Source organism: Syzygium oleosum, unplaced genomic scaffold (genome assembly GCF_021117445.2).
Source record: "Syzygium oleosum isolate NSW1041296 unplaced genomic scaffold, Sole_v2.1 Sole_v2.01, whole genome shotgun sequence".
NCBI classification, from domain to species: domain Eukaryota; kingdom Viridiplantae; phylum Streptophyta; class Magnoliopsida; order Myrtales; family Myrtaceae; genus Syzygium; species Syzygium oleosum.
In genome coordinates this window covers 13,139,453-13,165,257 of record NW_026607485.1, presented here as the reverse complement: position 1 = coordinate 13,165,257, position 25,805 = coordinate 13,139,453, and the positions used below count along the sequence as shown (strand labels likewise).

Genomic DNA, 25,805 nt, shown 5'->3' with positions numbered 1-25,805 from the left:
CCACCTTTTGCCCCGCACGCCTCCTCTCCCTCTCCTCTCTCTCTCTCTCTCTCGTCCAAAAAGTGTGTCCGGACGCTGAAAGTTGTCGTCCACCTAACCTTCAAACTCTCCGTGGATCGCTCCACCCTTCGGAAACGGTCGTGGGGTCATCGCCGCCGACAGACCCTTTTTGCTTCCCCTGTTTCTCTTCTTCCCTCGCTCCCCCTCCATTCTTAATATTCACGAATTCGACGAGGAACGCAGCCCAAAACAAACAAACACACGCCCCCACGCACTTCTTTAAATATATAAATTGAACCCACAGAAAGAAAAGAAAAACGAAAGAAATCAGGTCGTTTCAAGAATTCGCAGGAGGAAGGAAATCCATCACCTGATTTCGTTTCCAAGAAGACGCGCATCACATAACGCCTTGTAGAAGCAAGAAAGCATCGTGAATAGAGAGAAGAGAGAAATAATGAATGCGTTGAAGGAGAGGGTCTCGGAGAAGCTCTCGCGTCTCTTTGTTGATTCCCCAGATTCTTCTTCTTCTCCCTCTCCGTCTTTGAAATTTAGCGACCATTCGAACCTATCCCAGGTAACTTTTCTTTGTTTTTGCCTTTTCATATGGGCATCTGCGTTTTGTGTCCGTGCACTTGTTGGCATCATTAGTTTGATGGGTTTTGCTTGATTTTTTATTGGGATTGGTGGTTGATCGCGTTCCTGGGATCTTTATGTCTGCGGGGTGTAGAAAATGTGTGGGTGTGAAAGTAGGGTCTTGATTGTCGTATAGACAGTTTGGGATGCTATCAATGGGTCAGAAGTTCTTGTGAGATTAAGAATTGGTGTTTTTGGAAGGTGAGTGAGATCGTGTGAACCGGGTGGAGGGGGATTCAATGGAATAAAATGGGGCTTGATCTGCGTGTTGTGGATGTTAGGGCATCGGCGGTTAAGTCCCGGATCAGACAGTTGATGCTTAAGTCGAATAGGAAAGGGTGTATGATAGTGAATATAAGGGCGTGATAAGTGTTTGGCTTAGTGAACTTAACTGGGCCGAGGTTGCTAACCAATACTTATGATGAACCAAGGAGCCGCTGTTGAGCAGTGGCATTGGACTGTGAATGTGGTCTGTGGATTCTGAGCTGACAGGTGTGGCTGTTGTCACTTGGTGGATAATGAATCAATCCAGGATTCATAACTTGCTTGACCTGGCACCGAAGTTCTGACCTGGACAATCCAGGTCTGTCAAGGGCCCTATCCCAGTTTAGGCTGGTATCGGGTTGAGTGCTCGCTTTTTTCTCATTTGATCTGAATTGTGCTTCGTCCTCAGCCTATCTGGAGTAGACACCCTGAGCAACAATTGGTATGGAGAAATGGATTGAGGTCCGAAAAGAGGAAAATATAGGATGGACAAAGGAGCGTAAATTGGATATTTCAGTTTTCATAGCTGGTTATGATATTGGAGTGACATGAGAATTCATGAGTCAACTTGAGAACGCGTTTCCCATTCAATGTGCATTCCTATTTAAATGTTATGACGACATGTAGGAATGGTTTGTCGCTGTATAGTTGGATTGTGCCTGTTGATCTTAGCTGAAATTGGGCTAAATCACCAGTAATGTTGATTCCACTCTAGCCCTCTTCCTTTCTAGAAATGTTCACGCTTCCCTTCATTCTAATGGACTGGTCAAACATCAGAGACAACGACTTGGAGTAAAGGCACCACTGTCACCCTCAAAGTGATGGGCCTGTCAAAAATCATGGATCTTTTGAAATTTAGTGGCTGTGCCAGTTGATCTTTAGCTCAAATTGGCCTAACTACTTCATTCAATCTTTCTATTTTGTGTTAAAATCAAGAACTACTTTCTTTGTACTTCTTAGCTGGCTTACATTCCTTTTCTGTGCAATGACATTCTTCTTAAGGAGTGCACCCTGCTATACTGTGCCAATGATTTACCTATTTATAGATGCTCTGTGTCGCATTGCCTGTCATTCTTGTCCTCGTGCTCCAATTAATATTATTATTGAAAAGGCATAGGCCTTAAGTAACTTGGCTCTCTATTATAGTGATGATAATAGGCTTCTAGTTTAGCTTAGTCATTAAGAAAAACATTCATGAGGCGTCACAAAGGCCACGCATATTCGTCCTCCTCTTTACTTTTTCTCATCTTTTTTCTGACCAGGGGGATGCATGATCTGTTACTTGTCGTATATTCTAATTTCTGACTATTGACTCAAGGTTTGTACACTCAATTTACTTCTTGTGTAGGCCAGGCTGAGTTCTAAAGAAGGAAAGTCTTTCTCTTCGTATTTTTCTTATCTCGTTCCAACGAGCAGATTTGATGGACTCAGATCAAAAAAGTGTGAGCAGGACGTTGAACTATATCAATCGCTTCCTGCTGAGTGCAATGAGGAAAAACCTGAATGGCAAGATGTATCTTCAGAAGGTTTCGTAGAATTTACTCTAGACAAAAGCAAAGCAACAGCTGATAGCCGTGAAAATTCAAAAAAATGTGCTTCAGTCTGTGGGAACGGGAAATCGCTAAGTACAAAGGAAGAAGATGAAGGAAGTACCAGTGGTTCTGACTTGTTTGAAGAGGCAACTGACAAGCATAACTCAGACAAGCCTCTTCAAAATCTCATGGACAATTCCGTTTTTATCTCCCCTGATCTATATGAATTTTTGCACTCATCCCTTCCAAATCTTGTGAAACATCGCCAATGGGTCTTGCTATACAGGTCAGTCTCTTTGTTATCTTGCTGTAGAGAACCCTGACACATTGTGCGTAGTGGTTCTTCCATATCGCTTTACCAAGCTAAATGTCTCATATAAACTTTTGACACAAATGTCCATGTTTTGAAAATTTTAATTTGATAGTTATCGTTTTAAATGAAGGGCAGTACGCTGAGACATGGTATCTCACTGCGTACACTTATCCGCAAGAGTGCTGACCTTTCTGGCCCCTGTTTACTGGTACGTCACTTTCAATGTTCAACCGTACTTTCCCTAGGGAAATCTCTTCTGTTGATGTTTAGGTAGAGATGTTTAAGAGGTTTCAATATGAGAGGCGCCGCACAAACCTTTTGTTTTGCTCCATCTTCTATCGAGTAATGCAAGTGATGTTGCTGGTGTCTTATGCCCCTAGATTGTTGCCGACATGCAAGGAGCAGTGTTTGGTGGCATACTGGAATGCCCCTTAAAACCTACAGCGAAAAGGAAATATCAGGTGATCCATAGCATTCTTGATTCTGTTGTCTTTGTATTTGCAATCATATTCTTTTCGGTCTTGATTGAGATATTTTAGTCTTCTTTCTTGATTTGAAGCTCTTTTTTGTAATGGGTCCTTGTTTACTTGCAGGGGACAAACCAAACATTTGTATTCACAACCTTATATGGGCAACCAAGATTGTTTCGACCAACTGGTAAATTATGCAACTTGAATTTTACGTTTGCAGAGGTTGTTGGATAAGGATGTATTCACGGAAGAAATATCGTACTTTCTTATTGCCTTGAATAGTGGTCCTGTCTATGGTATAATTGATCATACTGATCTAAGTAAAAAGGACTTTAAAAGAACAAAATTATATTTGATATGCATTGAGTGGTTGACTCTTTAGCATCCTAGTTTCCTCAGGAGCTGAAGTTCTGAATTCAGCATTATCAAGATTTTAAAATTCTCTAGCTGAATAAGCTCTTGGAAACCTATTGATATGATTCAGTGTAGCTGCTTAAGAAAACCAGGGGGAGGGCTTCCAAGTCAATAGGCTGTTCTAATTTGCTTCAGTAGTGGCATCCACAATTCTTCTATGAGGGTTTGTTGCCTGACGCATGGAATCAAGGCAACGGATCTCTTATTCATACACTGAAAAGTACATTTATTGTGTCTCTGAGCATCAGTACACCCCTACCCCCCTTTGCCTTGAAGAAGCTACACCTTGTCCCCCCCTCATTGATCCACTATCACAGCTACAACGACAAGGACTAAATGTAGCGTCCAGTTCAGCGCTGAATCTTTATAAATCAAGTGAGTTTGAAGTTACTCAGTCAAACCTTGTCACATCATGGAGTGTCATTGGCTCAAGAAGTCGCAAAGTATTGGTTATATGAAGACAAGAGTGAACATGATCTACCCATATACAGTCTGTGGGGGGGGGGGGGGGGGGGGGTAATTTTTCTTGCTTAAGATTACCAAAGCAAGCAGATAGTTAAATTATGCATGGAAAAAAAAAGTTCTCTTAGCAATTTATGATCCTAAGGCATGTGGGAGTGGGGTAGCTAATAAGGTACTCACATTCAGGAGTACTACATCATATTGTGATCTCAGGACAAATTCCAACCCTATAAGGATAATAACTTCACGGGCTAAACTATCTTTCCTTCAACTGAAATTATCTGAATGTTTGGGATTCATGATGTTGAGTGTCATGACTCGATGGCATGACCTTGGTATTAAGAGATGGAAAAGTATATTAACGATAACTTCACGTGAAGATTTCCATGGTCCCCACTTAGACAGGATCCTTCTCTGAAACTGCATTGGCTAAATTTTTACACAGGATACACTGTCTCAGAAACTTCACTTTGTGATATGAAGTAAGATAATTGACCTGGTTTTCTTGATTAGGTGCCAATAGGTACTACTACATATGCATGAATGACTCACTTGCACTTGGCGGTGGAGGCAACTTTGCCTTGTCCTTAGATGGAGATCTGTAAGTTGTCATGTTTACAAATTTCCATTTTTCCAATATCGGAGTCAGGTCCATTTTAATCATCTTTTTTGTATCCTACTATGAAAAGGTTAAGTGGAACAAGTGGACCCTGTGAAACATTCGGGAACTCGTGTTTGGCTCACAACCCAGAGTTTGAGTTGAAGAATGTTGAGGTAACAAGCTAAAATCTCCATGCCTTCAATGACAATCACTTGATGTTGTCAGAGAGACTCCCTCAGATGAAGCATTTGATTTGATGCACGACCTGCAATTTGCGAAGGCTTTGAATTCATCTTTCAAATTGCGCTTTTCTGATAAGTTAGTTTTGTCTTAGGAGGTTGATGACCTTGGTGTATAAAGGTGCATGAATAATCTGTTGAACTCAGTGTGTGGAAAAATTAAAATTGAATTCATATTGATAAGACATCATGTTGATCCCGCTAATTAGATTGGCTATCTGCATGGAGTGGAATGCGCTATGAACCTTGTCTTGCTTTAGGTTTGACATTTTATGCGGGTCATGCCACCTTAAAGAACAAAGCTTTAACTAAATTGCAGGTTTCACATGTCATCTCTATTAGTGAAGATTAGCCTCTACCTTTCATATTATCAATCACATTGTCTCGTTTGTGGTGCAGTTATGGGGCTTCACTCACTCATCACGCTATACTACATGACTGGAAGTTGCAACCAGGCATGCTCGTGTCGTTCTCGACAAAGTTCATTCTTTTTTGTTTCATTTTTACCTTAATACATCCACATCTATCCTCAGAATTATCTGTAGCCATACTACCGATATTACGCCAGATAGGTCTATTTATTTTAGTTGGAGGCACCCTTCTAGATATGCGATGGGGCCAAACGGCTGATTGTGCCGGTCACTTAAGATTTATTCATGTTTAAACTCATTTCAACTCCAATTGAAGTTTGGTTGCAATTCTTGTAAAACTTCTGATTCGACCTCAACTTACATAAGCGTAAGGAATTTTTGCGGGTTCGCATGGTTGTTTCTGTTGTCTGTTTCCTTCATTGTGTGGATTAATATAGAGAAGAAAAGATGCGTTCCATGGTTTGATCATAGCGCAGAGTAATATGCCTTAGTGATTCTCGTATTGGCCAGAGGGAATTCCACTTGGAATCAGCAATTTGATGATAAACCATAGAACAAGAGACCCATAATTACAGCAAGGGTACTTTGAGGAGCATCTAACTCCAGGAACAGAACAGACGTTCAAGGTAAAACCAATGAGGTCGAAAGCTATCACAATGAATGCAAACTGTTGTATGGACATGAAGGTAAAATGGTGTCATTCAGGCTAATCCTTTCTTGCATTTACACGAACAACAAACTAACAAAAACACAAAAAGAGAAATTATGCACGTCTGGTAGATTCTGATTTACATCATGCGCGATGTAGCTATCACCAACTCTTTCGACAGATAATGTGCAGTGCACGGAATAGCAACATCACCAGCCTCTTTAATTGGAGACTACACCGCACTTTGATGCCAATAGTATGCTGATCAAGCTGTGCAAGTGCAGCCCAACTAGAGGATAGATCATTCCCGAAATCTTGTACAGCAATAAGTGTTCAAGAAAGCAAAATTCGAAAAGAGAAGGAAGACAAAAGGAGTGATAATCATGTTAGACATGAAGAGCCACTGATGTTAACTCCAGTTGTACAAGATGGTTCATCATCACATTCAGTTGGCACAAAAGCTTAAGTGCGCGAGTATCCACATTCTGATCAAGCCCAATGTAACTCAAACTCTGCTTGCACCGGAACCGCCAAGATAGGGAGAGACAAGAGTTTCTAAATAGATAGCATAATCAAAGTTACCGTCCCTCGCTATGGGATAATCCTTGTAAGTATTATCCTCCGGATTGAACAGAATCATCCGGTGGATATCCATCCCAAAGACTTATCTTTCCGCTCCTTGTGTACGCGAGGGGGCTCTTCGAAATGGGTCTATAAATGGGCTTATTCCAATTCATGAAGGCAGGGATGCAATCGACAGTGAACAATTTTGTCCACAATCCTCCTCCTCTCCCGTGCTCGACTGTTATCCATGCCTCGATGCGGGGACCAACATCGTAGCTGTATATGAAGAGACTGGTCCCATGAATCCCGAGTCCCTCGAGAACTATGTCCTCATCGACTTCAGGGACCGGAGTCTGCCGGTGGAATCTCTCTTCCGACAGATCAAACGACATAATCACACTCCCCGGTTTTAGGCTCTTGTCTTGGACGCACCAGTGCAAGGCCTTGTTCCAATAAACTCCCTGGTGGGAAACCAGGAGATGGCTTTCTGTCTCGAACTCAACTAGTATCCTTCTCCAAGAACCCAACTTGAGCAAAAATATCGCCACATCCCATTTTCCAAAGACGAGGCCCTCTACTACTTTGTAGTCATCAGATCGAGAGTCATATCCGAATCCATAGAATACCTCGTATTCTCCATCAGAACTGAAAATGGGCAACTCCCTATACTCCCTGGTGGTCGGGTTATATATCAGAAAAATCCCGCGGACGAGCAAAAATAGCAAAAGCCGTCGCAGGAGCCCATGACGCAGGGCTTCCAGGAAGGTTTGATCACATGAGGTACCACCACGCGGCGACCCTCGCCATCGCTGCCGTCGAGCGCCTCGTAGTCTACGGTCTCGAGGGGGCCGCAGCCTTCGCCGTCGGGCGCCTCGTCGTCTACGAGCTCGAAGGGGCTGAAGTGGCCGCCGATGATGATTCTCTGGCTAGGGATCAAATCCCCTGCCTTCAGCCCCTGCACGTGCGACTTGACGAAGCCCGGGTCGGAGATTAGGGACCGCCACCGTTTGCAGACGCACTTGAACTGCACCAGCGACTTGGCCGGCAGGCGCAAGAGTATGTCGATGATGATATCCTCGGTGAAACTTTCGGCCATTGTTTCGGCAAAAAAAAACCTGTTCATTGGCAGGTTTTGAGCGAAGGATCTCTGTTTCTAGGCTCGTGATGAACAAGTGTTCGGCAAAAGTCACGCAGCAGCAATTCTAAGGCGGAGAAGCTTACTCAGGGGATCTCGGAAGATGCCGATCGGGTCGGCAATGGCCGTCGGTTGGGTCTCTTCGAGTGGTCCAATGCCGTCGCCGGAGCAGGGCGGAGGGGGGTCTCGCCGGTGTGGGCGGCGGTCGTCGCGCGGCGGAGCCCGGCGGCTGGGCGGGCGGAGGGAGGAGGGAGCGGGCGGTGGTGCGATGTTATCAAATTCGAATGGGGCGTATTCACACTTTCCTGAATTCTGTGAAACCCAAGAAATTGGTACCATTGAACTTCTCAATGATTTACCTATTTATAGACGCTCTGTGAGTCTGTGTCAGCATTGCCCGTCATTCTTGTCCTCGTGCTCAAATTAATATTAATACTGAAAAGGCCTATGATTTAAGGATATATTTGATAATCATTATGTTTTTGAAAATAATTTTTATTTATAAATAAATTTTTTTATTCTATTCTCAAAAATAATTTCTAAGCATTTAAAAGCGTTTGGTAACGGTCTAAAATTTCCATTCCTACAATAAAAAAAAGAACAGAAATGCGTTTGGTAACTATACAAAATTTCTTTTTATTAATAATATTTTTAAATATTTCTTTATTTTTTTTCTTTTCTCTTTTTCTTCTTCTCCTTCTTGGCCATGGCCGGGACCGGCCACAGGCTAGGGCCAGCGAGGGCGACGCGGTCCTCATCGGCCACAGGCGAGGGCTGGACCCTCGCGACCTAGGTGAGGGCGGCCCTTGCTGGCCTTTTCCAGACCTCCCTCGAGCCGACGAGGGCCGCCCTCGCCTAGGCCACGAGCCTCGGGGGTGGCCCTCATCGGCTCGAGTGAGGGCTGGAAAAGTTTGGCGAGGGTCGCTCTCGTCCTCGCCGGTGAGGGGGACCCTTGTCTGTGGCCGGCGAGGGCCACGATGCCCTTGCCGGCCCTGGCTTGTGGCCGGTCGCCGACCACCGACCAAGAAAGAAAAAGAACAAAAAATCTCTTTTATTTCTGATTCTCGTTCCCATAATTAAGAATCAACCTTTTTTTACTATTGATTCTAAGAATAAATTTGTGCCCGAGAACAAAAAATTTACCAAACGAATTTTTATTCTTTTTTTGTTTCCGACAACAAAAGAATAGAATCAGTCATTATTTGGCAAGTTACCAAATATACCCTAAGCACTTGGTTTAGCTTAGTCATTAAGAAAAAACATTCATCAGGCATCACAAAGGTCGCGCACACACTTCCTCCTCTATTACTTTTTCTCATCTCTTTGTGAGCAGGGTGATGCATGATCTGTTACTTTGTTGTACATTCTAATTTCTGACTATTGACTGACTCAAGGTTTGTATACTCGATTTACTTGTTGTGTAGGCCAGGCCGAGTTCTATGGAACGACAGTCTCTCTCTTCGTACATTTCTAATGTCATTCCAATTGGCAGATTTGATGGACTCTCAGATCGAAGAAGTGCGAGCAGGATGTTGAATTATATCAATCACTTCCTGCCGAGTGCAATGATGAAAAGCCTGAATGGCAAGATGTATCTTTAGAAGTTTTTGTAAAATTTACTCTAGACAAAAAGCAAAGCAACAGCTGATAGCCATGAAAATTCAAAAAAAAAAAATGTGCTTCAGTCTGTGAGCACGGGAAATCGCTTAGTACGAATGAAGAAGATAAAGGAAGTACCAGTGGTTCTGACTTGTTTGAAAAGGCAACTGACAAGCATAGCCCAGACAAGCCTCTTCAAAATCTCCTGGACGATTCGTTTTATCTCTCCTGATCTATATGAATTTTTGCACTCAACCCTTCCAAATCTTGTGTAAGGTTGCCTCTGGGTCTTGCTATACAGGTCAGTCTCTTTGTCATCTTGCTGTAGATAGCCCTGACACGTTGTGCCGAGTGGTTCTCCCATATCTCTTTACCAAGCTAAAAGGTCTCGTATAAACTTTTGACACAAATGTCCATGTTTTGATAATTTTAATTTTTATAGTTATCGTTTTAAATGAAGGAGACATGGCATCTCACTGCGTACACTTATCCGCAAGAGTGCTGACCTTATTGGTCCCTGTTTTGCTGGTATGTCACTTCCGGATGTTCAGCCGTACTTGCCCTAGCGAAATCTCTTCGGTTGATGTTTAGGAAGAGAAGTTTAAGAGATTTTAATAAGAGAGGCGCCGCACAAACCTTTTGCTTTACTCCATCTTCTAGCAAGTAATGGCAAGTGATGACGCTGAATTCAGCATTAGTAAGATCTCAAAATCCTCCAGGTCAATAGACTATCCTATTCTAATTTGCTGCTATAGTGGCATCCAGAGTCGATGATGGTTTGTTTCCAGACACGCGGAATCAAGGCCAACAGAATTCATATTCATATGCCAAATTTACTCGTCTTTAAGCATTAGCTACAACAACAAAGACTAATCGTAGCATCCAGTTCAGTGGCTGAATCTTTATAAATTGTGAGCTCGAAAGTTAGTCAAACCTAGTCGCATCATGGAGTATCATTCTCAGAAGAGAGATCATCACTGGGAGACGTAACGCTGCATCTGGAGAGGGGCTTACTGCCATGATAGGGAGAAACGAGTTTCCAAATAGATAGCAGCAGATTCGATGTAGTCAGGTTGGACGGGATACTTCTTGCAAGTATTATCTTCCGGATTGAACAGAACCATCTCGTACAGACCATTCTGAAAGACGATTTTTCCGCTCCTCGTATAAGCGATAAGGAACTTCCTGTCAACGATCTGGTTTATGGGGGCCAAGATACTGAACAATTTTGTCCATGATCCTCATCCTTGTTGACACCTAATTTTTAACTCATTTTTTTCATATTTTCAAAAATCTCAAAATTAGGACTAGGAATCTTGGCCAAGCCTAAAAACCTACTTCTAAACCAAAAATAATCTTTTTATCATTTTCCTGCATTTTTCCTTAATTTCTTTTAGTCAAAATAAGTGAGAAAATCAAGAAAAATAGCAAATGGAATCAGAAAATTCCATAAAAATAGTCATTAGTATTATTTTAAATCCAATTTCATTAATACATCATCAATTTGAAAAATTTCAATCGGGTAGGTGTTTTTCCCAAAATTGGGCAAAATCAAACCCGAATTAAACCAAAAATGCAATTAAATCTTTTCTAGTCATTTTTAAGTCATAGTGTCTTCACAAAAAATGATTCTGGGACCCTGAATTACATAATGGTCGATCCAATTGCTCAATTTGTCAAAGAAATCAGAAAACCCCAAAATTCATTTAAAAATTAGAAATTTTGAGTCCAAATTGGGAATCGTGCCCAATATGGAATTGTCGAACCATGAGACCACCATTTCTAGGGTTAATCATATGTGGGTAATTCAATTTTGGTACTAATTTTGCCTAATTAGGTCATTAAGACATCGAATTAAACAAAACCCTAATAACCCGAATACAAAAGTTTGAAAATCTTGGACATGATTATGACAAAAATTGGGGAAAATCATATATTTGGGTTCAAAATATGATGAGGAATTCAATTTTGGGTTTAAATCTGAAAAATTGGGTTAAAATAGTGTTGAATTTGTGAATTTAGACCAACCCGGGTCTGTCGGGTCGGTCACCTTCTTCACCTGGTTTACCCAGAATGCCCATTAAACCCAGAAAAATATCTTTAGCCCCGCGACTTTGCCGATCTTCTCCGATCAAATTAGCACGTTTTAATCGAGTTGGCCAGCTGGAGATTCTCCAGCTGGCGTCGGAGATCGGTTACAATTGATTGGAAGGCGGTGGCAACTAATTTTAGGCGGGAATTTTGATAAAAAAAAAGCGGAAAAAACTGAATGAGGGAGGAGAACGTGTTCGGTGAAATGCCACAAAGAGAGAGAGGAGAGAGAAACAACGCGAAAACAAAGAAAATCTAGAGAGAGAATAGGGAGTTGAGGTCTCCTGATCGAGTGTCCGGCGCCAGTGAACGGAACAGCGCCGGCGAATCAATCGTTCAAGGAGGACCGCCTCCTTTGTTGATCAGTGAAGAACTGATCGTGAGACCCTGGAAATCCTGCTCCATCGGTGAATCCAAAGCTCTTCCGATGAATCCAAGACCACCAGATTGAAGTTCAAGTGTCAAGGAATAACTCTATAGGCGCGGATCAGTTCGGCGATTTCTTCTGATCATCAAGCGAAGAAGGTAAATATCGTTCATAATCACAGTTTTTTCCAGAATTCCAGAAAATACGATTTGATTCAACCTTGTCATTCATATCATTATGATCGTGATTTTGTATTTTAGGATGTTCAAAACTTGTTTCTAATCATTTTTGGTGTTGTTTGATTGCATTTCGGGCATTAAAAACGCATAAACTGAGTCGGCCACCCCCATGAACCATCTTGCCGGAGCTTGGATAACATTGCTGGAGCATCATTGTGGCCATAGGCCAGTCAAGTTAGTGTTCCTTTTTCTTTTGTGATGATTTGATACCTGTTTTGAGCGATTTAGATGGCTAGGGCGAGCAAGATAGTCATTTAGGTTCTGAAAAATGCAAGTTTTAGCTAGTGAAGGTTAATGTTTTTTGAGATTAGATTTCGCCGGCCAGCGGAGGTTCGACGACACTTCGGTTAGGCTAGATTGGTAGTAGGTAATATTGACTTTATCGTGGATCAATCGGAATGGCAAAAAGTTCATCGGAAGGTCGTCGGATTTCGATCCAAAGTTACGGCCTCGAAAACACTAAACTAAAGTTCATGCCCATTAGGTGTTCGACCAAATGCCTTAATGGAAAAAGGCATTAAACGGCGCCGTTTTTGGGTGTGGTGTTCGCTGGGGAAGACAACCAGCGCCGGCGCCGGCGATGGTGATGCCCGGTTCGGCCAAGCCGAACCAGGTTGAACCGGGCCGGTCCAGTTCATTTTCCCGAAGGGAAATTTTTAAAAAAATAAAAAATAAATAAATCTAAAAAAAATAAAAATTGAAAAAATCACTAAAAAAATTTCAAAAAAAATTCAAAACAAATAAAAATTCAGAAAAATTTTAGAAATTCGGAAATTTCAGAAAAATAGGAAATTCACAGAAAAATAAAAATTTTCAGAAAATTAAAAAAAATTTCAGAAAATTCATAAAAAATTCTGAAAATTCAGAAAATGCAAATGAAAATTTCAGAAAATGTAAAAAAAATTCATAAAAAATCTAAATTTTTTTTGGAAAAGTCGAAAATTTATAAGAATTTTCAGAAAATCATAAAAATCAATTCTCGGTTAATGAAATTCTCAGAAATTCAATTTTCGAAAAAAATCAAAAATTTCAAAAATTCACAGAATGGTTCAAAAATACTATAGCCAACCTTATAAAGTGAAATTTGAATTTTTTGAAGTGCCCAAGTGGCATTTTTAGAAAATCTCAAATTCAAGGGTTCTAACCCCTAAAAAACCCTAAAACCCTAAAAAATGCAAATCTTGAAATGAATAAGCTTCTAGGGCTTCATTAGGGTTTGAATGTTTTGATTGATTTTCATTTTTAAAGACCATTTAGGATTGATTGATTTGATTGCCATTGATTGCATATTTAATTCTTGATTGATTTTCCCACGATTAGAATGGATAGAATTAGTGGGTAAGCCTCGGAAACTTGCTTGACACGTTGGACATCGTATTATTCTTAGGTACCGAAAGGGCGTTAGGGATCTCGATTTGGGATCATTAGCGTAACCAAGTCCCCGTACTCAGAATCTCTGGTTCGTAGAATCGTGGTATTTCTCCCATACCCCGATTAGGTTTCGAGTCTACCTACCAATAACGACTAGTGGCGACTCCAAAATAAAAAACTTAGATCAAATAGGAAATGACCATCCGCTGTCACGTGAAGTATGGTCTGAGAGAGATCCTTACACGGAAATACCTTCTTAGCGCGCGAACCCCGAAAACCCAAAAAAAAAAAAAGCGCGGCACGACACTCCTCTCCCGCCGCACTCATTCATTATCCACGCCTCGAAGCAGTGATTAAAGGCGCCCTTGTAGATGAATAGGCCGGTCCCGTGAATCCCGAGTCCCGTAACAGCCCCCTCGCCCGCGAAAGCCATGTTCCCTGCCTCCCGGGGGACCGGAAGCATCCGGCGGAATTTCTCTTCCGACAAATCGAACGACATGATCAGAGTCTCCCCATCCCTATTGTTTCCGCTCCAGTCGATGACGCACCAGTGTAAGGCCCCGCCCCTATAAACTCCTCGGCGGTTGTTGGCGGGGTGGCTTTCTGGTTGGGCTCAGATGCTTCTCCAACAACCGGACTTGAGCGAAAATATCGCCACCTGCCATTCATCAGCAGAAAGGCTAGAAAGGCCGACCTGCACTATTTTGTAGTCATCAGATCGGGGGTCATATCCAAATCCACTGTATAGGTTAGCTTGAACATAATAATCGGGCAATTCCCTTGACTCCTTGGTGGTGGGTTTATACACGAGAGATCTGCGGGAGCCGTCAATTATATCTTCGTAGCTTAAACGCACCAAGCCATCGCAAGTCCCCACAATGTAGGAGTGCGTCCGGAATTAAGTTCATTCATTGCTCATGAGATTCTGCTACCCACGATCATCGCCGCCGCCGCCGTTGAGCGCTTCGTGGTCTACGGTCTCCAAGGGGCAGTTCTTGATGATCCTCTGGCTAGGAATCATGTCCCCTGCCTCTAGCCTTTGCAGATGCATCCTGGCAAAGCTCGGGTTGCTGATCAACGACCGCCAGCCTCTGCGGATGCATTTGAATTGCAACAAGGACTTGACCGGTAGCCTCAAGAGTATCTCGAAGAAGATATCATCGGTGAAACTCTCTGCCATCACGGAGGTCGAGTGATGGCAGCTGGGCGGCGGAGAGGGAAGAGAGAGCGAGGGTGAGGTCATCAAATGGGCATATATTCCCACGTATTTAATAGGGAAAATGATACAAACAATCTCTGTACTTTAGCCTAATGTACAATTTGGTCCATGAACATTTAATTTGTTCAATGTAATCCATGAATTTTAGCCAAATGTGCAATATGGTCCCTAAATTTTTAATTTGTTCAATGTGGTCCCTGACTTCTGGTACATGTTCGATTTAATCCCTGAACTACATGGAAAATGTTCAATGTAGTCCCTAAACTTGAATTGATGTAATAACTACATTGAACATTTTCCATATAGTTCAAGGACTAAATTGAACATGTACCAAAAATCAAGGATCACATCGAATAAATTAAAAATTCAGGGACCACATTGAACATTGGCTAAAGTTCAGGGACTACATTAAACAAATTAAAAGTTCAGAGACCAAATTGTAAATTTGGTTAAAATTCAAGAACTGTTTGTGTCATTATCCCTATATAATATGCTGTCTCACTTTGCGCCTTTCCCATAATATCCTTCGCCGAACGAAGTGTCGCACCTTGGCATAGAAGGGCGATAACATACATTCACACCTTAGCCCCTCCTCTCTCGAGGCATGTTGTGCGCGATTGCAAACGTCATTTACATTCACATCTCCGGATAGCGCTCGATGAGTAAATCAGCAAAGGTTGTGAAGGGACCTTCACGGCAAGAAAATTGAAGGTGTTTAGGTTATGAATAATCGTCGCCAGCCATGTAAAGATACTGCGAATATCAAGATAAAAAAGTCGATAAATTTGAACAACTTGTTTTCTTTGATTAAATAACGGTAGTACAAATTACAATTCGAATATTGATATGTATAATCTTCGACGGTTAACAAACGGATACTAAGAAATGATACTAGTTCTGCGTGCTTCATCCAATTCAACAATCCTTATTCACATGTCTGGGATGGTCGACTCCACCAACTAAGAGTTATGCTCCTTCCACTGACGATCACCTCCTTTGACGTTACACCTAAGCCCGTCGTTTTCATTACTTGATGATTACTTCTCTGATAGTTGCATCCGAGTCAATTGTTTTCAGTACCGGATATTTATCTCTCTGACAGTAGCATTCATATCAATTTCCATGGGTTATCATCCGATTTTATCGGCTCCATTACTTGGCGGTAATTCCATCTCCACTTTCGTCGATGGCAACAATGTGGCTTTTTATCAGTTAACTCAATCTTCATTTGTCGACATTTCACTCCAAGACTTGGTTATTTTCGCCTATATTCCCTGTTGGCTCAAACTAGTTTTCTTGTCGGCTAAATTGAGTTTGCCGACTGAAGGCTTTCGACACTTGCCAAATCCTACCTCTGTCGCTTCTCACTCAGTCTCCATCGACTGACATTTTTTGGCGTCATCGCATGCCCCTTTTTAAAAGAATCGAATAGTTTTTGGTTCTTTTAAATATCCGTGCGCAATCATAATCTGCAAATTGAAGGGACGCGCATTTCCCTTGAATTCATGGACAGGGCCGAAGATGATACTGACCAAATCATTCTCAGACCTTACTTTAAATTACTTCCTATTCCGCCGATCCTTGATGGATGTTTTCCTCGCCATCACGAAGAGATCCTTCCTATCTCTATCTCTAAACGAGTTTGCTCGAAAATAAATTATCGATTCATGGCTTTTCCAGTTATCGATGAACGATTTCTTCAGTGGTTCTCAAGGTTGAAGCCTCACATTCTGCCCATCTAGAAACAGGCTAGACTTGATTTGGTTTTGGAAATCGGTTGCCTTGAACTGGATTTAGAATGTAGTTTGATCGGTTCCTTCTGCTCTTTCCAGTCTGCCTCTGCGAATTGCTTCTTCCTTCCTTTGGGACCGTTGTGTTTGACTCAGCAGGACGTTTTCGCCATCGTCGGACTTCCCCCTTGTGGTACTGGCTCCTGATTTTTCTTATGAGTCTTTTATCGACGTTTTTCTGTGCAGGTCGACAGGTGCAAGGACCAGCCGACACCTCTTCGAAAAAATGCGAACTCGGGAAAATACACTAGGAATTAGCACGATAGCTACACACCGTTGGAAAATAGGCTCGAAGAATCTCATGATGCCTAGCTTGCAATTTTTGAGTTCGATTAGGCCATGAACCAAGCAGGAGAGACCAAGCCAAAAATCACCGAGAGCGTGGATGAGTCCGAGTGTGGGTTTGATTGGTCCGTAAGCTCTAGGCCCTTCGCTAATCGAAATTCTTGCTGCTGAGTCCTAGATTCAAATAGTACGATGTCCCTAGTTGTTAAGAGCAAAAGAAATTTAAACCGAAATAAAAAATGGATGTAGGATGACATTTTCGATTACAGGTCGAATCGTGTCGTCCCAATCTTCGTGGAATGCGCAGATAGCCTATACGAAGTGAAAGCTTAGGTATTACCGAACTATCATGCCTCTAGTTTATATATGAAGAAGTGCAGTTTGAAAATGGATGTAAGATCATGTAAAATTACTGTTTTTGATTACGGGGCAAATTCGATTCCTAAAATTTCTGATTGTGCAAAATGCATGACCAATTCATTGGCAAAATATATAGGTGTCAACGGGGTTAAGATTCCGTTTGTTGTGTGGAAAGTCAACGGATTGAAAAAGATTTTCTCAATTTGGTTGTTTATATCGCTTAAGACAAGATTTATTCATGTTTAAACTCATTCCGACTGCAAATGAAACTCGTTTGCAATTCTTGTAAAACTTCTAATTTGAGCTCAATTTACATAAAGCGCATGGTAAATTCTTTCATCTGTTTTCTTCATTGTGCAGATTGACAGAGAAGACACGATACGTTCCGTAGTTTGATGACATCACAGAGTAATATGCCTGAGTGGTCCTCGTATTGCCCAGATGGAATTCCACTTGGAATCAGTACTTTGATCATAAAGTCAAATCATAGAGGAGCAAGAGACCCGTAATTACAACATGGTACTTCAAGGTGTATCTAACTCCAGGAACAGAGCAGACGTTCGAGGTAAAACCAATGGGGTGAAAAGCTATTACAATGAATGTAAACTGTTTTATAGACATTGTACTATAACGGTGTCATGCATGCCAAACCTTTCGCACTGATTCACATCTTGCGGGATTTCGCCATCACCAACCCTTTCGATAGATAATGTGCGTCTTCGTTTGTGGACTTCGATAATTTATCCGATAATCAATTAGGAAATGGCAATGCCACCGGTTTCTTTAATTGGAGACTGCACAGTGCTTTGATACCAGTAGCATGTTTCTCCAGCTGCGCGAGTGCGGCCTGAATTGAGGATGGGTCATTCACGAAATCTTGTACAACAATAGTATACAGAGTGTTCAAGAAGGCAAAATTCAAAAAGAGGAGAAAAAAACATCCATGGTGATCATGTAGGACATAAAGAGCCACTGATGTTAATTACAGTAGTACACGATGGTTCATCCTCGGATTCAGCTGGCACAAAGCTTAAGTGCGCGAGTATCCACATTCCGGTCAAGCACATTGGAAATCAAACTCTGCCTGCTGTCTCTTTCACAAAAGCTTGATTCCACCAGCTTGATGCGATCCCAACACTTAATGATTCCATGGCACAGGCAAGCCAAAGATTCGCAAATTGTGAATTGTGATCCATCAATCCAACGGCAATGTACTTTGATGCCGGACCAAACTTAACTCGTGTCACTTTACTTGCAATCGAAACAAGAATATCAATGGGGGGCCGGGGGCCACGTTTAGAGACATGCAAGATCTCAAAGAAGAAAAAAGGAGGATGAGGAGGAGTAGGATAGATGACCTGTCCTAGATAGATCAGGCTAGGGACAATTCCACTCTTATTTTACACTGGCAACTTGATATACTCTGGCAAAGCACAAAATTAAGGTTATTTCCCAAAATAGCTGGCACAACTTAATCAAAAGAGGAGGAAAGTCAGAATTCTACAACAGGTCCTGATTCTAGTCATGCTTTTCCGTTGGACAGATGGATAGAAGAGAAGTTTAAGAGCTTTCTATATGAGAGTCGCCACACAAACCCTTTGTTTTACTCATCTTCTGACGAGTTATGGAAAGTGATGATGCCGGTGTCATGCGCCTACGTTGGCGACATGCAAGGAGCATTGTTTGGTGGCATGGTAGAATGCCCCTTAAAACCTACAGCGAAAAGGAAATATCAGATGATCCATAACATTCTTGATTTTATTGTCATTGTATTTGCAATCATATTCTGATCTGTCTTGATTGAGATATATTTGGTCTTCTTTCTTGATTCAAAGGCTCCTTTTTGTAATGGATCCTTGTTTACTCGGAGGGAGCAAACCAAACATTTGTATTCACAACCTTATATGGGCAACCAAGATTGTTTCAACCAACTGGTAAAATCATGCAACTTGAATTTTACCTTTGCGGAGATTGTTAAGGATATCTTCAGGGAAAAAATATCCTACTTTCTTTTTTCCTTGAATAGTGGTCCCGTTTATGATATAATTGATCATACAGATCCAAGTAAAAAGGAGGACAAAAGAACAGAATTATGTTTGCTATGCATTGACTGCTTGGCTCTTTAGCATCCTAGTTTCCTCAGGATCTGAAGGTCTGAATTCAGCATTGTCAAGATATTAAAATCTTCTAGTTGAATAAGCTCTTGGAATCCTTGATAGACTGTTCTAATTTGCTGCTGTAGTGGCATCCACTGTTCTTCTATGAGGATTTGTTGCCAGACACAGGGAACAAAGGTAACGGATCACTTATATTATACTAAATTTACTCATCTTAAGTACATCTAATGTGTCTCTGAGCATCGGTACACTCCTCCCCACCTTGCCTTCAAGAAGCAACACCTTGTCCCCTTCCTTGATTGACTATTGCAGCTATGACAATGACTAATAGTAGCATCAAGTTCACTGCTGAATCTTTATAAATTGAGAATGAGCTTAAAGTTACGAAGTCAAACCTAGTCACATCATGAAGTATCATTGGCTCAAGAAGTGGCAAAGCATAAGTTCTATGAACGCAGGAGCGAACATGGTCTCCCAATATACAGTTTGGGGGTACTTTTCCCTGCTTAAGACTGCCAAAGCAAGCAGATAAATTATGCATGGACCAAAATACGGCTCTTAGGAATTTATGGGCCTAAAACATTTGAAGGAAAAGCTTAATAATGAAATAGAAATAGAGAGGATAACCAACTCCACTGCATGTGGGAGTGAGATAGATAACAAGTTACTCACGCTCTGACATACCACATTATATTGTGATCTCAGGACAATTTACAACTGTATAAGCATGATAACTTTACGGGTTAAATTATCTTTCCTTTAACTGAAAAAATGTGAATGTTTGGGATTCGTCAGGTTGAGTGTCATGACTCGAGGCCATGACCTTGGTCTTCTGAAATTGAAAATTATGTCAACAAGAACTTCACGTGAAAACTTCCACCCAGGATCTATCTTAAGTTGCATCGGCTGAATTTCACAAAGGACACACATGTACCCAGAATTCATGATATCTTCTTCACTTTATGATTTCAGTGAGATAATTGACCTGGTTTTCTTCATTAGGTGGAGGCTACTTCGCCGTGTCCTTAGATGGAGATCTGTAACTTGGCACATGTACCAATTTCCATCTTTGCAATGCCTCGCAGGAGGAGGTCCGTTTTAATCATCTTTTGTATCTTCTGTTGAAAAGGTTAGGTGGAGCAAGTGAACCTTGTGAAACATTCGGGAACTTGTGTTTGGCTCACAACCCAGAGTTCGAGTTGAAGAATGTTGAGGTAACTATAGCTAAAATCTCCATGCCTGCCTTCAATTGCATATCACTTGATGTTGTCAAGAGTGACTCCCTCAGAAGCAGCACTCGATTTTATGCTTGAACTGCAATTTGCATAGGCTTCGAATTCATCTTTCGACTACCAGTGGCGGTTTTCTAACAAGTTAGTTTTAACCGTAGCGGGGCACCCTTTCACTTATGTGATGGGACCAAATGTTGATTGTAACCGAAAGTTATTTTTGTTATCTATAAATATGATGAGACATATATTGTTATTAACCGTTAAAAAAAACATTTTTTATTAACTCATTCTTTTGAGCGATGATAAGGATCCAAATTTGGAAAATACTTTTTGAATTAGTGATTTTTTGCAAATTAACCGATTTTTCGCAAATCAAACGGAGGCCCTAAAAGATATTATATTTTTAGTTACACCCATGACTAGATTATAGTGATGCTTATAAAATTCATTTTTGACCAATTGAACAAAATAAATAAACTGCAAATTGGATTTCTGTCATGTCCATGAACAATAATGTCAGGGAAGTATGCACAAACTCCATATAGAAATGTCTGCTCAAGTGCACATCTATGATTCGCCAAACTACTTCTCAACAGATGGATGCAGAAGAATTCGACGTCCCACCGGAAGATCATCTGCTCCTTCGACCCTCCGATATCAGTCGACTTAGAGAAAGTCATTCGCGGCATGGAGGACACTACAATCACTGTGCTTCATCGTCCACTCGAACTTTTGAGGTTCGAGTTCTGAATTTATGTCGCTTGGACCCTGCATCATTAGTGTTGTGGAATCCTACTGCCAGAGAGTCCATCAAAAACCCAAACCCAAATGCTAATTGTATAATAGGGTGGAAATTTTCTGGACTCAGCAACGATCACTCATCGATTATATATTCCTGAGAGGACGTTGCAGTAACAATTAGAAGCAATTTCAACGGATAGATAGTTTACGTTTTAGTTCGGAAAGCCGATTCCTGGAAGGGGGTAACATGGAGGTAATGGCAATTTCGAACAACCAAGACCGGAGGGATATATTGGAAAGGGTTCTTGCATTGGTTATTGGAAAGAAATTCGAAGGAGAGGACTGTTTCTTTTGATGTGGCCAAGAGAGATTGGTTGAGGCGATTCCGCTGCCAGAGATCGACCTCGCAATGCTGTCACAAGGCTCGAACTCGTCGGAGATTGGTTACTTCTGTCTACTGACCCTCACAATGCACGCACGATTCCTATTCAACCAGCGTTTTTTTCACAAGCAGAGAGGACGATTGCATCCACTTTGTTAATTACCGTGTCTCACTCGCCATCGAAGCTCACGTTTGTTTAACCGGAGTGTTCAACTTTCAAGGGGAAGCGGAAAGTATAATAAATTCTCCAACATAGATTGAATTGATTCTGCATTATTCCACAGTCAGTAAGCAGATTTAGCTGTGTCCTCTACTGGGCGCTGAACTTGAACCTCCTGCTTTCTGTCGACTTATGGTTAAAGTTTTGTGGAAAGCTACTTTTACAGTTCTTTTGTTAGAAACTGTCTCTCTCGTTCCACTGCAATCGAATCACTAGATAAGATTACCGCGTGCTTGCCTTAACATACACATGATTATAGACGAAAGTTCACTACACAACGAGACCCAGTAAATTGTTGGTGAAATTACACGAAACCAGACCGGGCGCTGAACTTGAACCTCCTGCTTTCTGTTGACTTATGGTTAAAGCTTTGTGGAAAGCTACTTTTACAGTTCTTTTGTTAGAAACTGTGTCTCTCTCGTTCCACTGCAATCGAATCACTAGATAAGATTACCGCGTGCTTGCCTTAACATACACATGATTATAGACGAAAGTTCACTACACAACGAGACCCAGTAAATTGTTGGTGAAATTACACGAAACCGGACCGGACAACAGTAGCAAAACAAAGATGATTGAACGGCCATTCATCGGGCAGAGATCTAACCCTAAATCTGGAGAGGACAGAGTACTGAAAGCACAATGAAGTTACTAAAGAATGACCATATCTTATAATAGACTTTCAACACTCTTTGTTTCTTCTTCAAAATCCACAAGATCATTCAACAGATCAAGATGGCCAGATCTCCCCAATAAACTAAACTCTAAAAGAAAACGGTAAATCGAAATGCTCCAGAACAACTCCTAAAGGCTCTAGATTCTTGATAGCTCACTGCGAAGATAAGGAGAAATAAGAGTTTCCAAATAGATAGCATAATTGATGATGCCGTACTGCCCTATGGGATAATCTTTGTAAGTATTATTCTCCGGATTGAACAGAATCACCCGCTTATTATCCTTCTGAAAAAGGATTTTTCCGCTCCTTGTGTACGCAAGGGGAATATTCCGAGAGGCAGGTATGCAATCAACGCTGAACCATTTTGTCCATGATCCTCCTCTCCCGTACTCATCCGTTATCCATGCGTCGATGCGGGTATCAGGGCCGCTGCTGAATATGAACAGACTGGCCCCGTGAATCCCGAGTCCCCCGAAAACTCTGTCCCCATCGACTTCGGGGACTGAAAGCTTCCGGTGGAATTTCTCTTCCGACAAATCAAATGACATAATCGCATCCCTCGGTTGTGTCGGGCTCATCCAGCGACGGACGTACCAGTGTAAGGCCCCGTACCAATAAACCCCTCGTTTGCCAGAAACGACTAGATGGCTTTCTTCCGACAAATCAAATGACATAATCGCATCCCTCGGTTGTGTCGGGCTGATCCAGCGACGGACGTACCAGTGTAAGGCCCCGTACCAATAAACCCCTCGTTCGCCAGAAACCACTAGATGGCTTTCTTCCTCGAAGTTGAGGAGTTTACTTGTCCAAGAACCGGACTTAAGCGAGAATATTTCCACCTCCCAATCATCATCATAATCATCGACCATGCCCTCTACTATTTTGTAGTCATCAGATTGAGGGTCATATCCGAATCCATGGAATAACTCATGCTGACCACCAAGCCGCGATTCTTTCAGCAAGATCGGAACGGGGGAACTCACTATACTCCCTGGTCGTCGGGTTATATATGAGAAAAATGTCGTAGCCAAGAAAACATACCAAGCCATCGGAGGACCCCACGATTTGGGGCCGCAATAAAGGTTTGATCGCATGAGGTAGGACAGCGCGACCGTCACTGGCGGCGTCGAGGGCTTCGCAGTCTATGGTCGCAAGGGGGCAGTAGGTGCTGTCATAGAGGCAGCTAAGGAAGCTGCCAATGATAATTCTCTGGCTAGGAATTAAATCCCCAGCCTTCAGCCTCTGCAGATGCGACTTGACGAAGCCCGGGTCGGAGGTTAGAGACCGCCACCGTTTGCAGACGCACTTGAATCGCATCAACGACTTGGCCGGTAGCATCAAGAGTATGTCGTCGATGCTATCCTCGGGGAAACTTTCCGCCATTGAGCAAGTTTTTTGAGTTAAAAGATCTCTCTGTTTATAATAAGCTTCTCAATCTTATGCTGATTGAGCAAGGCCCATATGAACAAGTGCTCAGCAAAAGTCACGCAACGATAAATTCAAACTCAAAGAAGCTTTTACTCAGAGGGGATCATGGATGAGGTTGATCGGGTCGGCAATGGCCGTCGGTTGGCTCTCTCGAGAGGTCCGAGGCCGTCGCCCGGCCGGGCGGAGGTGGGGTCTCGCCGGCGTGGGCGGCGGTCGCGCGTGGAGTCCAGCAGCTGGGCGGGGCGGAGAAGTATTTTGTTCACACAAGGGGGGCATGCTAAATATCAAAAGGAGAGGCAACCCTGATTTACACCATTCGCATCACCCTAAGCTAAGATAAACTATAAAACTGTGGATCGGTGAGTAAATCGGTGGTTCGTAGAGTATTTTAAAATTCGAAATTAAAATTTGCTAAAATGAAAATACGCAATTTTTTTTTTGTATTTTCTTCGGATAAGGCATGCAATAAAAAATAAGCAGAATATCATCCACCAAAGATAACAACAATTCAAAATTGGAAACATTATCTTAACTTAATATTTCTATTTCCTAATCTTAAGGCTTAAAGATCAAGATAAATTTTATAACCGCTAAAGGCTTATAGACAGAATCAAAATACCGTAATTCGATGCGGATTAGGATATAAATTCCAATTGATATTGTCTCTATCGCTCAAATATGCAATGTTAAGTAACGATAAGCACAAAATAAGCAATAAAATATCCAAATTGATTCGGATAAGATTTTTACCTAAACGCGCAAATAACTTTCCAAATTTGGACTTCAACAGCATAGGCTCGGGCTACGGTGACCGCGGTGGTGGCTCGATTGGAGTCGCGGCTGGATGGTTCACGAACTCCCCGGAAAATCGATTGTTTAACATTTTTTTTATCTTACTTATGAGATAGAAGAAGCAGAAAATTCTAACCTTTCTATTTTATTCGGAAAAAAAAAACTAGAAATTGTAACCATATACATATAAAATGACAGCAATGGAATGCCAATCCTTAGGCTTCTATTTCTTTGACGAGAAATTCAAAACGAAAAAACAAAAGAAGAAAAATGAGGGAAATCCAATCCCTGTTGGGAATGAAATTCGACTATTTTATTTGTTTCTCTTTTCACGTTCAGATGGAGAGATGAAGTAATATATTTTTTTGTTGGATTTGATTCCGTCAGAGCTAACGGCGCCCTGTTGGGAATGAAATTCGACTATTTAATTTGTATCTCTTTCCACATCCAAATGGAGAGATCAATTAATGTATTTTTTGTTGGATTTGATTATTGGGAAAAAATCAACATACTTTTAATGTCGAATCAGGATCAACTAGGACATATACGGTGACGTTCTCACGATCAGGACCAGGAAAGTAACTCCTCGTCGCTGGGCGGAGCAGCTCGTCGGTGTGGGACGGGGGAACCACGGCAGCTGGACTCGAGGGAAAACAGAGCAAAGTGCTCTGTTTCGGGAGAGAGCAGGAACAACACCAGTCAATCTCGGCTGGTTCGTCGTCAGAGCAGCAAGGACCAGACGTCGTCGTCGGCCGGCCACGGTGGCGCAGAGGCACCGTCGGACTGGATCAGCAACAGCGACACAACAAGGAAGGCAGCTCGTGATGGAACGAAGCAGCAAGCAGCGTTGCCTGTGCAGATCGCAATAGCACTATCTGGTCGTGGAATTGGGAGGAAGAAGAGGACGACTCTCTTTCACCCTTTTGGCGGTGTCTTCTATGGTGATCGAAACCCCCCTCCGCACAGCGCCAACTCAGCCAAATATTTTCTTTTTCTTCTTTGCATTATTCACCCACTTGTGCCCTTAAATCAAAAATACGTTTGAAGATGACAAGCTTCCTGCATGCTATTCCTTCCTTTCTTTAGAGAGAATACAGTCAGATGCAACTGATTTCCTTCCCTCTTAATCTTCTATTTGGCCGAAAATGTGACATTTCCTTGTTGCCTCTGATTTCAGCAAAGTTGCTCGATAACACGTGAACTTCAGGCCATCGTGATTTAAGGAGAAAACTATAGAAAAGCTTAGCCC

At 41.9% G+C, this 25,805-nt stretch overlaps 1 protein-coding gene and 3 pseudogenes across 1 annotated transcript; 1 reads left to right on the top strand and 3 right to left on the bottom strand.

Annotated features, from left to right (window-relative positions):
- Positions 1-41: 41 nt before the first annotated feature.
- LOC115683540 (uncharacterized) lies at positions 42-5,637 on the top strand. The gene is made up of 8 exons (XM_030608082.2): positions 42-574; positions 2,246-2,715; positions 2,878-2,950; positions 3,123-3,203; positions 3,336-3,399; positions 4,602-4,689; positions 4,778-4,862; positions 5,328-5,637. The coding sequence occupies exons 1-8, from the start codon at positions 455-457 to the stop codon at positions 5,364-5,366; spliced, it is 1,020 nt and encodes a 339-aa protein (XP_030463942.1). The 5' UTR covers positions 42-454; the 3' UTR covers positions 5,367-5,637.
- A 697-nt stretch (positions 5,638-6,334) lies between these two features.
- LOC115683529 (F-box/kelch-repeat protein At3g06240-like) lies at positions 6,335-7,987 on the bottom strand (annotated as a pseudogene).
- Positions 7,988-13,815: 5,828 nt separating this feature from the next.
- LOC130140381 (F-box/kelch-repeat protein At3g23880-like) lies at positions 13,816-14,499 on the bottom strand (annotated as a pseudogene).
- A 7,672-nt stretch (positions 14,500-22,171) lies between these two features.
- Positions 22,172-23,719, bottom strand: LOC130138428 (F-box/kelch-repeat protein At3g06240-like; annotated as a pseudogene).
- Between the last annotated feature and the right edge of the window lie 2,086 nt (positions 23,720-25,805).

What these genes read in the sequence shown, in the direction of transcription:
- LOC115683540 (XM_030608082.2), top strand. Translation starts at nt 455, where the DNA reads ATGAATGCGTTGAAGGAGAGGGTCTCGGAGAAGCTCTCGCGTCTCTTT. An exon ending in ACCATTCGAACCTATCCCAG is followed by an intron (nt 575 to 2,245) that starts GTAACTTTTCTT and finishes CTTCTTGTGTAG; the next exon opens with GCCAGGCTGAGTTCTAAAGA. An exon ending in TTGTCCTTAGATGGAGATCT is followed by an intron (nt 4,690 to 4,777) that starts GTAAGTTGTCAT and finishes TACTATGAAAAG; the next exon opens with GTTAAGTGGAACAAGTGGAC.